Here is a 14,091-nt window from a genome sequence, read left to right on the forward strand (position 1 = left end):
TTGCTAGCTCGGATCTCATTCCCCTTGAATTTACCTCTAACCCCCTCTCAATTTCTTAACTCTTTTTTTTATTATTATTATTCTTTAAATAACTTATTTTCAAGATTAGATTTATCATAAAAATATCACTTCAAAAATATATCTTTAAACTATAAATTTGTTTTAAAATATATTTAAAATACCCTTCTAACTTGAAAATGTCTTTAAAAGTATTTAAAAATTACTCAATTTCATTAATAACCTTAATTTTTTTTAAAAATAATTAAAATAATTAAAATATTTTCAAAAAAAAAAAAAAGTTAATAATAGAATCAATAGCATCCTCACATTTTCAAAATACTCATTAATTTTCAAAAATGAAATAATCTGATGTGCACATAATTTTTGTGGTAGACGGAGGATAAAAATATTTTAATATTTTTTTATAAAGATTAAGAATGTTAATACTATTTTTAAAAATTTATAAATGTTTTTTTAAATTTGATATTAGGAGTGTTTTTTTTTTTTAAATCTAGCAAGAAAAGTTTAAAAGTATTAATGGAACTTTTCAAAAATTTAAACATATATTTTTTTTTAGCTTTTTATGTATTATTGAAACTTTTAGGTATGTTTTTTACTAAACTAGATTTTTTTTTACAAAAACAATTAGATGCTTTTGGTAGGTTTCCACTTTGAATTTTATTAACATTACCATGAATTTATATCATTAAAATCTTTTACCTAACGAATTTTATACCTTATTTATTCGAATAGATTAAAAACATCACCTATGTCGTCTAGAACAATATATATTAATTTTAAAGAATTAATCAAAATCTAGACATTCTTTTGAAAAAAAAGAAAAATAAATAAATAAATTGGAATATTTGTCATCTTCTCTTTGGGTCCCACATTTTGAGCCTTCAAATCAAGGCCGTCCAAAAATCATCAACAGGCCACGTGTAGAATGCAGACCACTGAATCGCTTAGAGGTTAGAGTCGGCACTTTTTTTTTTTTTTTTTTTAATTTGTTGTTGATTAAAGTTGAGGTAAAGTCAAGGATTGATTTTTCATTAATGGGAAAGAAATCTTCCTTTTTGTGTAAAAAGAAAAAGTAATAATAATAAAAAAGGATAAAAAAAAAATCGACTAAAATGACACTTTAACATTATAATAAACAAATACTTTATGACAAATACATATATATTCACATTTCCACATTAATACAAACACACACGGTATCTATATATTAAACAATTGATCATAACATAATTAAATCCAAGAACGTTTATATAAATAGAAAAATTTGAAATTCCTCTATCAAAATAGAAGGGAAATCTATTCCTAAAATGTTTATGGAATATTTATTCTCGAGGATATTTAACTTTATTTGTGCTACATCTTTGGCTTTAATCACATTATAAAGGGAAGCTAATAAGGGTAAAATGGGTAGAGGTGATTTAGGGGGCAAATCTTTGTAAAGTCATTGCATAAATGGTAGAGAAAGAGTTTGGCCTTATTTCAAAAAGAGGAATATATCTTAGCAGAAGATTGTATGGGTCCATCAAATATTGATATTCATTTTCGTTAATAAACATACACATAAACAAACCCAATCGTAGTTGTTTAGAACGGTAGATTTTCATAATTTAACTCGATTTGATGGAGTTTGACTGATTAGGTATTATGTTGATCGTATTAACGAGTTGGAAGTCTATATTGACAATATTTGATTCATACGCTTTCGAGATTCTTGTACATTGTTGCCTCACTTTCTGTTCTATCTCACCTTTTGTTTATTGGGCTCCATGTATTAACGAGCGAGAATAATAACTATGAATAAAAGCACGAATGGTACGATCCCTCTATCACCCTAGAATAAAAAGGGTGATCTTGTAGTTCTTAGTCGATAAAGATACGTCGTTATTTTCTTACTATTTCGAATGTCGCTAATTCGATGGAAGTGGGAAAAAGAGAGAGAGAATATAAGAGTGAAGGGAAGTTAGGTGGAGAGAATAGTGTGGGAAGTGTGTTGAGCAATATTGTATGTAGGGATGTTTGGTTTGTCGTTTACTGAAAAAGATGGAAGAAATTGATGAGTGGCATTCAAAGTGTGAAGTTTTTATTGTACAGGGTGTCGGCCATGTGCTTCTTTTAATTTCTTCCAATATTCTTCCAATATCAATTCCTACTTTCTCTCTCTCTCCCCCAATCATGTGCTTTCTAGTAGTAGTAATATGAACGGTTCCGTCACCTCGAGTACACTTCGACATTTAAAATGCGTCTGCTAAGGAAAAGTTTTCACACTCTTATAAAATATGTTTGGTTCTCGTCTCCAATTGATATGGGATCTACATTGATTTCAATACTTCCGCTCAACAACCGTTCACTCTTGTGTTGTTCCCACATTATGATACTCACATTGGCTACCACTAGTGGTTTGGTGTAAGTTGAGCATACGTCAATTCAAGTCAACTCATTAGATGTTGAGAAAATGGTGGCTAAGGAAGTCAAACATTTGCTTATACATGTAGACCTCTCTTATACCTTGGCTCATATTAGGAATGATGAGCTCACGACCCGCAATCTTGCATTGGATAAGGAAAAAAAAAAAAAAAAAAAAACNGATGGCTTCGCTCAATAATGTGAAATATGAAGGAAATGCATAATTCCAAGTGGAGCTCGATTGTTGGATAAAATACTACATTGATTGGAGCATCTTTTCTTAAAGTAAGCTCGATAAAAAAAAGACTAGGATCCTCAAACCAAAGTTGGACATCATATAAGCTCAACACCTCTTCTTATGATATAGAATCACATTCAAGTATTCCAACGATACCTACTTCGTTATATTATATACATTAGGCAGTGAAATTGGTGATTAACAATTCCTTTTAAACTTTTAATTTTAATTTCGATTTTGGAATGAATATGATTTAAGTTATGAAGGGTTTGAAATGGAAATGATTTGAAAATTTGAAACACAATCTGAATGAAATCTTGAAAGAGGGTCAAACCCATGAATGGGGAAGCAACCCCACATGTTTTTTAATTTTTAATCTTCAAAATATGAGTGATAATCCATCCTTCCAAATCCAATGCTTTTTTTTTAATATCAAAAAAGAACCTTATCCACGTTGGGCCACCTTCCCTCAACCAGTTTAAACTATAATTGAGTTTCATTAGGTGTCAATGTTGATCAAATATAATACTTTGCTACAAATAGTGGACAACTATGATATCATTATTTTTTTTTTAAAAAAAATCCCAACCCCTTTATAGATATAAAGGTAAAGCACAAAAGGGGCCGAAGATATTTTCGTTCATATTGGGGAGCATATCATTTTTCTCTTTATCGATATCAAATAATTATACGACTTACATCAAGATATTTAATTATCTATCAATATTTAAATATTTTAAAAATAAATTTGGAAGGTTTAATGAAGTTTTGTGACATTAATGCGAGATATATGCTTTTTAAGTGTGATTATTGCTAATTTTGTAATGGGTGGATTCCTTTAATCTAAGGATAAAGTACCATTAATGACACATGGTATCCTTAACTTTCCATTATAAATATAAAAGAGGCCTGTTTTGATGTCACTACTTTCCTTTTCCGTAATGAGAGGGTTAATTCTTAATGAACATACATAATTTCAACCTGATTCAATATATATATTTAAGTAAATGAGGGGTAAATGAATGAACTGAGACTATATTCGAATGAAAATGACTTTGAAGATATGATGACTAAGAAATACTTTAAAAAATTGAAAGTCATTATTTATACTAATATGATGCAACTTTCTTTTCAGCGACTCAATCATTGAAACTCTATAATTAAACGCGTTTTAGTTGAAGCAATTTTGTATTAGGCGATCTCTTGGAAATTTTTCTAAAACGACTTCTAATTATTTGGAAATAGGCCCATCAAGGCCCACTTAAAATATTCTCTATTTTTTCATTGAGCCCATTAAAGGCCCAATATAATATGATGTGAGAGAAAATATATATTTATTTGAGACTATATCCTAAAGAAATGAGAGACGTTTAAGTGATTTTTTTTTTTTAAATGTTTCGAGTTGGATACTTCAGGGAGTTGAGAATTGAGATTAATTAATTAAATATTAAGAATGGAGTTGAATGGAATTTTATTAAAAAAAACATGAAATTAAATAAAATTAACCCCTAGCAGAAGTCTTTGAGGACAGAATATTTATTGGAAATGGCTAATGGGGACATGTCGTGTCGGCATAAGCTCACGACTCACGAGTCATGAACCACGGGACTGCGCCCAATTTAAATATATTGACGATATTGCCCTTCTCTTGCACCACTTTATTACACGTGTCCTTTCGTTTTTTCTTTTTCTATTTTTTGTCCATTTCAAATATACTTTTATTTTGAATTTCCATGATTTAGGGTATTTTTAAAGTTTTTTTTTTCCTATTATAAATAATATACAAAGATATTTTTTTATTTTTTAGAATATAAATTTTCAAAGACTATGTTTAGATACTTTTCCTTAGTGGAAGAATATATGAAATTTGTTTCAATTTTATTTAACTTTATTGCAAATACTATTTTTTTTAACGTCTAATCTCACTTTTTTTATTAAAAAAAATCCAAAGTTATTACCCTCGTCGAATGAGAGTAAACTTGAGAATATGATAACTAATAAAAATTTAACAAATTAAAAATTACTATTTATACTATCAAGATACATTTTTTTTTTTGTGGCTCAATCATAAAAGCTTCCAAATTAAACTTGTTTTACTCTGAACAATTTTATAATGAGTGTCATCCAAGAATTTTCTTAGATGCACGTGAGCGAAGATAAAACATGCTAAAAGAACGCGTGTTGGTCTATGAGGTTAGTCTCCACTCTTACAAACAAGGGGATGAAGAGAAATGTTGGATACACAAGCGCCTAACTTCAAAACAAATATTTAGTATACTTATTATTTTTAGTGGTTGATGTTGTTTTTCTTATTATTATTAAAAACATTATGCCTCGGAGATTGGTCGTTTTCCAATTTCAATTCGATTAATCAAGGCAATTTGGTATAATTGAAATTTAATTTTTAGTTATTAAACTGAATAAATTAAATAGTTTGACAAATATGATTTTAAAACCTTTTTTTGCATGACGTGATTTAAATAACAATAACAATAATAATAACAAAACGTTATAAAAACTCCCCAATTTGTTCCCAAAAAGAAAAAAAGAAAAAAAAAAAAAATTCAAAACCGTGTTGACTTTAGTGGCCACTAGAATTCTGACTTGGCATGGACTTTCGGCCACCGAAACGTGTCGTTTTAATGTTACAAATGGCAATTGGTGATTGGTTTCTTTTTCCTTTACATTCTTCAATATAAAAAGAAAAATCAATAATGGAGCTAAGGCATCAATCTAATTAATCAAACCATAATATATATACACACATAAAGTTCACCCATTATAGTTTATGTGATAAACTCCATAAAGTTCAAAATTATTTATTAAAATGATTAATTCGGTCACGGTGCTCTAAATAAATCACGTTTAATCGTAAAGTTTTTATGTTCCGGTCATCAAAAGAAAATATGCAACTTGTTAATAGAGATGAATGACTTTTATTCGGATGTAACATACTCATTTTTTACTATATACTTTTAATCTGCTAATAAATTAAAAAAATGTGATGCGAAACATTGGAAAGGGAGAGTTTATAATAAACAAAATATTTGAGTAATGAATAAGTTAATGTATAGTGGTAGAGTACATATGTGGAATAAGAATAAAGTGGGGGAAGACTTTGTTGAGATCAAGTTTTGTATTGTGTGTTTCATTGGGGCAGTTTTGGAAATAAGAAGAATTGGATGGTCAATTATGAAAATGAAGCAGAGTATCTAGTCCTTCAATTAATGGAAGGTGGCATCTAGGCTTGGATATTTTACAATTGAATTTCCTAAAGTAAAGTCAAATGCCAACTCATGCCATTAAATAATACCATCCATCCTTCAAAAATCTAAAGAAGCAAAGCGTTTTTTTACATGAATTTTTTTCATCAGGATCTTTGAATTGATTGTACTGAGACTAAGTCGTTAGAAAATTTAAACCGACTTCACTTTCTAACATTGTGTTTCAACTCTCGACAAGTTATTCAATCGATTTGTGTTTTATTCTTAAGTAACGACCCTTTTATTAAAGTATAGAAAAGGTAGATCGTAATATTAAATTAAAAATTTTTAATATTCAAACTTTTAACTTTTTACTAAAACTTATATATTATAGACAAATATCACCCATGATACTAAAAACATTTATATATGTTTTTGTTATGAAAAATTTAGCAATTACAAAGGAATGTCTATATTTTTTATATAAACAAATGAGTTATTATAGTAACACCTCAACAAGTATATAAAATAAAGAATATTTAATCATATTAATGTACGAGAAGTTGACAATAGAACGGTTTCTCTTTTAATATGATTAAGTCTTATATTTGAGAAATATTAAAATTTTGAATGCTTTGATTGAAAGTCAAAAAAGTTATAATAGATTTTATAAGACAATGCCATCTTAGTGTTACACAATTGTCCAATTTAACTATTTCATTTTCAAAAGTATGACCAACAATATGGAAAAACAAAACAATTGAGTTATTTTAATAACAATTATTTATTGTTTTTCAAAGTTTGACTTAATTTTAAAAAATATGAGTAGAAATTAAATATTAAAACGAAAAAACGAAAAATTTATAAGTATTTATAACCTTAATTTTAAAAATAAATAAAAAAAATCAAATAATTAATAAATAGTACTCAACTTTTTGTTTTTTTTTTTTATATTAAACATAAACACTAATAACAAAATGAAAAATTTATACGTGGAAGCCGTATTTATAAATTTAATTTTTTAATTATATTTAATTTTTAAAATTAAAAAATTAAATTAAATAGTTATGGAATGGAGTCGTTAATTTTTTATTTGACACTACTTCTCTATACTTTTTTTACCATCTAATTTTTAGTAATTTTTTCTTTTAAATTCAAACTAAATTATGAAAATTANTTTTAAATTTGAATATAAATTCAAACAATAACGATGAAAATTACATAATTAGTATTTTATTTATTGGGTTAACTTCTAACTAAATTATTTAATGTTAAAAAGAGGAACACTTTAAACCATTACTATAAACAAAATGTTTCATTTAATTTTTGTTTTGTTCAATAATTTTATTAAAATTATAATATTATTAATATATCCTACTTTTGTTGATTTTGATTTCTATACTTTTAGAATATTTATTTTTAGTCTACGTATTTTTTAAAAGTGACCGCTTTCATCTAATACAAATTTATACCCAATAAATTTTTTTAATACAAATTTATTTAATAAATAAAATATCATCTGATAATTTTGATAAAATGGGATAATAAATTAAAATGAAGAGACATAAGGGTCCCTTTCTAAAATTTCACAGATGAAAATAGACATTTAAAAAATAAAAAATCTAAATTATATTTTATTTTATTTGTTTAAAAAAAGGACAGTTTTTTTGTTTGTTTATTTATAAATAATTTACTGGAACCATTCTTTTATATATATATATATTAAAAATAATAATTATTATTGAGTAGAGGGTGTGTGAATGGAAATGGAGCTTTGACTTGGCCTCTTTTGGAAGCTTCGACTTGTCGTTCACTCCAACATTATCCTTATCCAATTTAATGATTTTTCATATTTTTGCCTAAAAATATTATTACAATGTATAACAGAAAAATTAATGTTCTTTAATCCGATTTTATTTATTTACTAATCATAGGTTATAGAGCTGATTCAAATAAACTGGGTGTAAGAAAAAGAAATAAATCAATATCAAATCAAGTCAAATATTTTAAAAATTGATATTGATTTATTTATTTTTCTTTATAACAATATAAATAGTCTAGCCGACAGGAATTAATTGGTATAAATAATTAATTATTGGTTCAACTTCATTATCTGGTTTTTCACATGATTTTAAGGTAACGGTTTACCAAAACAATCTGGTTTGTTAAGAATAATTAGTACGTGAAAACCCCCCATTAAGTAGGTAAATTCTTGACATTATTTTAATTATTATCAATAAGAAAATAAAATATTATTATTAATAAAAATACTTCATGGCTCTAATAAGGTTTAAAAATTGAAGAACTTATCATTTGTATATATTATAAATTTATAATTAGACTACAAAATATTATTATTTACCTGAAAGTTTAGAAAGTAAAGAATTAAAATTTTAATTTCTGGAATTTTAAGCTTAGGGTTTTGTATTTGTTTGAAAGAAAATGGCGGCGAAAGTGGTGGTGGGGTGGAAGAGCAATTGGGAGCTTCATCATCAGAATCCACGAAAAAGAGATAAAAGGGAAATCTGTGTAATTCTGAACAAGTCAAGGGCTATTTCCGTAATCCTCCTCAACACCAAGAGCAGAAGCAGTCTTCGTCTTCGTATGAAAATGCTTGAAATTTTCGCTGTTGCACGTCGTTCTTGCCGTTCGAAGGACTGTACACTCGTTGACGAAGGGAAAGAGGAATAGCAACGAGTCCATCATCCCCCTGATTCGACCCCCAGATTTCCTTTTCACTCCGACCACCTGATTTTGCTTTCTCCGCCGAGGCATGTTCGACGGCAAGGATCTCGCCTCCGATGGCGAGAACTCTCGGACCAAGGGTATTGGTTCTCGGGAGGACTCGAAATTTGCCGGAATCGGGCATTCGGGCTCTCAAGAACTCACTCTTAGCTACCTTTGTGAGAATTCGAAACTGGGTTCTCCTGGTTTTGCGGCTTCCTTCGACAAAGGTAATTACAAAGGTAAAGAAGTTTTGTTTTCTGAGAATTGTAACGATGATGATAAATGGGTTGAGAGGGATTTCTTGAATTTGAACTCGAATAGGGGAAATCAGTCTAAGCGGGAGGTTGAGGAGGAGATTGATAGGGGGGAGAATCGGGGAAAGAAGCCCAAACTTGAAACTCTTAATCTTTCTTTAGCTTTGCCTGAAGTTTCACTCTCTCTTACTGCTTCGAATGCCTTGCAAAATGAAGATCCTCCCCCTGTTCCGTCCAAGCCCTGTAGGAGCCTCCAATCTTTGGCCCCTTCAATGAACAACACCCAAACTACCTGTTCTAACGATTTCACCGCTGCTTCGCTTTCCTATTCCTACTCCCACCAGTTTTCTCACAACCCCAGTTGCTCTTTGACCCGAAATTCGACTGAGAATTTCGAGTATTCTGTTGGGAGAGACGACCATATTTGGAACTGTGGAGAGGGAACTAATGGGTCTGTTCATAGCAGGTTCAAACCACTAGGGGATGGAGTTGCCTTGTCAAATCATGGAGGTGGGCTTAATTCTTTGTCGCAGGGGAATCGCCCTTCCAATAAGGAGGCATGTAATACCTCCAATGATCACTCGTTTTTTCCGTCTGAGCTTCTGGCACGACCGAGAATGGAGGTGAAGTCGGGGAATTCAATTGGAAGGAGATCCGAAAATTTGGAGAGGGTAGAGGGTAGTTCTAGGCCGGAGAGAATTCTTCGTGAAGTCGTGTCGGAGTCTATCTCAGTCATGTCTCAAATAGTTCAGGAGCTTCCTGATGAAACACTTGCATCAGTCAAAGATTACTTGAAAGATGTAATTGCTATGCCTGATAAGAGAGACGAGTTATCATCTCTCCAAAAGCGTCTAGAGCGGCGATCCGATCTCAATAAGGAAGCTCTCTCAAAGTGTCACAAAGCACAGCTTGAGATTCTAGTTGCAGTGAAGATGGGGCTTGTGAGTTTCATCTCTGGGAAAAGCAGGTGCTCCATTGCAGAGCTTGTGGACATTTTATTGTTTCTGAAATGCAGGAACTGCAAGAGTGTAATCCCGGTTGATGATTGTGACTGCAAAATCTGCTCAGCCAACAAAGGATTTTGCAGCTCATGTATGTGTCCCATCTGTTTGAACTTCGATTGTGCAAACAATACTTGTAGTTGGGTTGGCTGTGATGTCTGCTCCCATTGGTGCCATGCTGCTTGTGGGATTGAGAAGAATCTCATCAGGCCTGGTCCGAGCCTGAAAGGTCCATCGGGGACGACCGAGATGCAGTTCCATTGCATTGCTTGTAATCATGCTTCAGAGATGTTTGGATTTGTGAAGGATGTTTTTGTGTACTGTGCTAAGAATTGGGGTGTAGAAACCTTGATGAAGGAGCTTGAGTGTGTGAAGAGGATCTTCATTGGAAGTGATGACTACAAAGGCAAGGATTTGTATATTAAAGCAGCTCAGATTCTTGCCAAGCTTGAAAGGAAAGCACTTGCTCCTTGGGAGGCCTGCAATATCATTCTTGATTACTTCAATTGTAAGTTTGGAAACTCTTCATCTTCCTTTTCCTTCTTAATCTGTTGCCTAAATATGATTATCTAACATGTGTTTCTGAGAAACCATAGATGTTAGTCTACTTTGTTCTCCTTAATATTCATCTTTAGAAGTTGTTTATTGACTGCTTGCATAAAACATGAAGTCCTTTCATATTTATGTGAATCATCTACGATCCCATTAGTTTGGGAGGAGAACGAAACACCCTTTGTAAGGGCGTGAAAACCTCTCCCTAGCAGATGCATTTTAAAAACTTTGAGATGAAGTCCAAAAGGGAAAGTCTAAATAGGATAATCTGCTAGCGGTGGGCTTAGGCCGTTACAAATGGTATGAGAGCCAGACATCAGGCGATGTGCTAGCGAGGAGGCTAAGCCCCGAAGGGGGGTGGACATGAGGCGGTGTGCCAGCAAGGACAAGGGGGTGGATTGGGGGGACCCACATCGATTGGAGAAGGGAACGAGTGCCAGCGAGGACGCTGGGCCGTGAAGGGAGGTGAATTGTGAGATCCCACGTTGGTTGGGGAGGAGAACTAAACATCCTCTATAAGGGTGTGGAAACCTCTTCCTACCAGATGCGTTTTAAAAACAAAACCTTGAGGAGGAGTCCAAAAAGGAAAGTCTAAAGAGGACAATATCTACTAGCGGTGGGGTTGGGATGGTGTTTCTTGTTCATTTGTTTTTCTATACCTGATATGAACATCCTTTTCTTGCTCAATTTTCATGGTCCTTTGTCATCATTTTTTTAACATAATGGTTGGTTGGACTTGGTTAGATGGCACATCGGAGATTTCAACGTCTGGGGTATTCTCCGAGAAATTGGGAACAACCAATACAAGCAGCCTGTCGAAAGATGGGACGTCTCTTCCTCAAACCGGCTCCCTACCTTCATCATACGTGATGCAGAAAAATACCCCATCTAGGCCACATCGTGACTTGATTTCTAGTGATCTTCGACGCAACGATCTCAAAGTCTCCATCGCCAGCGACTTGAATATAGACGATCAGTTCCAATTTGGGACGTTGACGAAGAAAGAGGGACTTGAAAGCTTGGAAAGCATTGTAAGAATTAAGAATGCGGAGGCGGGAATGTTTCAGAACAAGGCGGATGAGGCACGGAGGGAGGCTGAACGACTGAGACAAATAATCAATGCGAAGTCGGAGAAACTGGACGAAGACTATGCGGAGAAGATCGGGAAGCTGTGCTTGAAAGAGGCGGAAGATAGGCGGAGGAAGAAGGCGGAGGAGGTGAAGGTATTGGAGAACTCTCAAATAGATTATTACAACATGAAGAAGAGAATGCAGAAGGAGATCGCAGGGTTGTTGGAGAGGATGGAAGTGACCAAAAAGCAAGTAGTGTGAAGGTGGGTGAGTGGGTATTGTGCTATTTCTAACTTCATTTTTTGTGGACTGTCTTAACAATTATATTTCTGCAATGGGTTATGTTTGTTTATTATTTAAGATCCAAAGAGCTGCGATTCGGAAGCTCAACCCTGATTCCAACCCGCTCGAGAGATTCCATATTAGTTGAGAGGAGAATGAAATATTATTTATGAGGTGTGGAAACCTCTTCCTAACAAACTCTTTATAAAAATCTTGATAAGTTCGACAATAGCTGCCAGTGGTGGGTTTGGATTATTAGAAATAGTATCAGAGTCACACATCGAGCGGTGTGCTAGTGAGGATGTGGAGTCCCGAAGAAGTGTAGACATCGGGTGGTGTGCTAGCGAGGATGTTAGGCCCCAAAGGGTTAGATTGTGAGATCTTACAACGGTCGGAGAGGAACAAAACATTTCTTATGCGAGTTTGGAAACATCTCCTATCTATTAGGCTTGTTAAAGATATGACCAAAGTAACCTATCTATTGCCAGTGTGCTTAGGCTTGTTACAGATATGACCAAAGTAACAAATAATAATTATTCCCGAACCAAGTATGTTAAAAAATTACTTAACTACCCCTACTCCATGTCCTGTTTAATCCATTGAAAATTTGCTGATTTTGAGGAATACACAAGGGTCGTTACTTTTGAGTTTGTCAAGCTATTTATGACCTCTCTCTTTAATAATATAAGCCTAAGTTTCTTCAACTTCTTCCCATTCACTCTATTTGCTTTCTTTAATATTTTAATTTTAAAAACTAAAAATTTGAATGAGAATATCTAAACTAGTTGTGGTATTCTCAAATTTAGTGATAAATATTTTGGACAAATATGTTCGAGACGAGTTGCACTTATTATAATATTAAGTAAAATAAGAGTCGGTACAAATATGTAATTCGTAGTATTTTTCATTGAAATTGAAACTATTATATCCTTATGTCATGATTCAAAATTATGGTAAGTTTGAGGGGACAATTAGTAGTCTAGTTGTGAGATCCTTGTAGGACTATTGGGTTCTAAAGAGACGAGAACCTAAGTCGTGGATCAAACCACTGTTGTGTGGCTAGAGCGTGATTAATGACTTACGGACCCTTGGTTTTACAGATGTAAATGATTATTCTCCGAAAGTTTACCCTACCTAAGATGGTTGCATGGCAGTTTGACAAACTCATAAACATTTTGAGATCCTTATTCGATTGGAGAGGGGAACGAAACATTTTGTGAAACCTCTCCCTAGTAGAATGTGTTTTAAAATCTTGAGATGAAGCCGGGAAGAGAAAGCCTAAAGAGGACAATATTTGCTAGTGGGCTTAGACTGTTACAAATAGTATCAGAGCTAGACACCAAGCGATGTGCTAGAGAGGATGCTAGGGTCTTAAGGGGGATGAATTGTGAGATCCCACGTCAATTGGGGAGGGAAATGAAGCATTCCTCATTAGGTGTAGAAACCTCTTCCAAGTAGACACATTTTAAAATTGTGAGGTTGACGACGAACGAGCCAAATTGGATAATATCTACTAACGATGGACTTCGACTGTTTCATGGACATACCCCTTAAATTTATAAGTTGTTTCAAAAAAATATTTATGAATTTTTAGAACCCATACTCTCACTTTTTTTCATACAAGAAATCTCTCTCTTTTTTATTTTTTATTTTTTATTTTTATAAATTAAACTTAATAAGATTTTTTTTTCTCACTTTTTAACANCTTTTAGTTGTCTAATTCTTACACCAATTTTCTCAACAATCAAATAAAATCCAAAATTTCGAAGTTGTAATATAAAATTCTGAAAAATCTCCAAAGTCCGAAAATCAAAATTTTCGTTCATAACTCAACAAATCGATAAATCGTCAATTACAAAAAAAAAAAAAAAAAAAAAAAAAAAAAAAAAAAAAAAAAAAAAAAAAAAAAAAAAAAAAAAAAAAAAAAAAAAANNNAAAAAAAAAAAATAAAATAAAAAAAAAATAACAAAATGACTAAAATTTGGTAATGCACGTGTTTTCTTTCGCTTCCTTACCATTGATTTTCATCAAAATTATAACACAAGTTCTGAAAGCGTTTCTCTTTTTATATATTAAACTTAGACGTATTAACTTACATTCAACTAATAACAACGCACAACCTTATTAAAAACAACCTTATTAAAAACATTCAAGTGATCCTAAAGTTCCTAGGTGGTTCCATTACATCCAATTGATACCAAAAGTCTAGAAGTATTTCATATCTCATAGGGTGTCAAACTTCATTTTCGCCCGAGATAATTCTATACCCTTTACAATGGCATTGATATCTATTGATTGAGAAATTATTAGAGAATACCGTCATATCAGCTAACAGTTTCA

The 14,091-nt window shown here is 32.1% G+C and overlaps 1 protein-coding gene across 1 annotated transcript; it reads left to right on the plus strand.

Moving 5' to 3' along the window:
- Positions 1–8,266: 8,266 nt before the first annotated feature.
- LOC111808802 (protein OBERON 3-like) lies at positions 8,267–11,837 on the plus strand. Its single transcript, XM_023694988.1, has 2 exons — positions 8,267–10,355; positions 11,144–11,837. Exons 1-2 carry the CDS (start codon positions 8,639–8,641, stop codon positions 11,728–11,730), a joined length of 2,304 nt encoding a protein of 767 aa, XP_023550756.1. The 5' UTR covers positions 8,267–8,638; the 3' UTR covers positions 11,731–11,837.
- The last annotated feature ends 2,254 nt before the right edge of the window (positions 11,838–14,091 follow it).

The sequence above is a fragment of the Cucurbita pepo genome, chromosome LG13 (assembly GCF_002806865.2).
Source record: "Cucurbita pepo subsp. pepo cultivar mu-cu-16 chromosome LG13, ASM280686v2, whole genome shotgun sequence".
Taxonomy (NCBI): domain Eukaryota; kingdom Viridiplantae; phylum Streptophyta; class Magnoliopsida; order Cucurbitales; family Cucurbitaceae; genus Cucurbita; species Cucurbita pepo.

Excerpts from the sequence above, each read along its gene's own strand:
- LOC111808802 (XM_023694988.1), top strand. The coding sequence starts at position 8,639 with ATGTTCGACGGCAAGGATCTCGCCTCCGATGGCGAGAACTCTCGGACC. Across the intron at positions 10,356-11,143 it reads CATTCTTGATTACTTCAATT|ATGGCACATCGGAGATTTCA; the intron begins GTAAGTTTGGAA and ends GGACTTGGTTAG.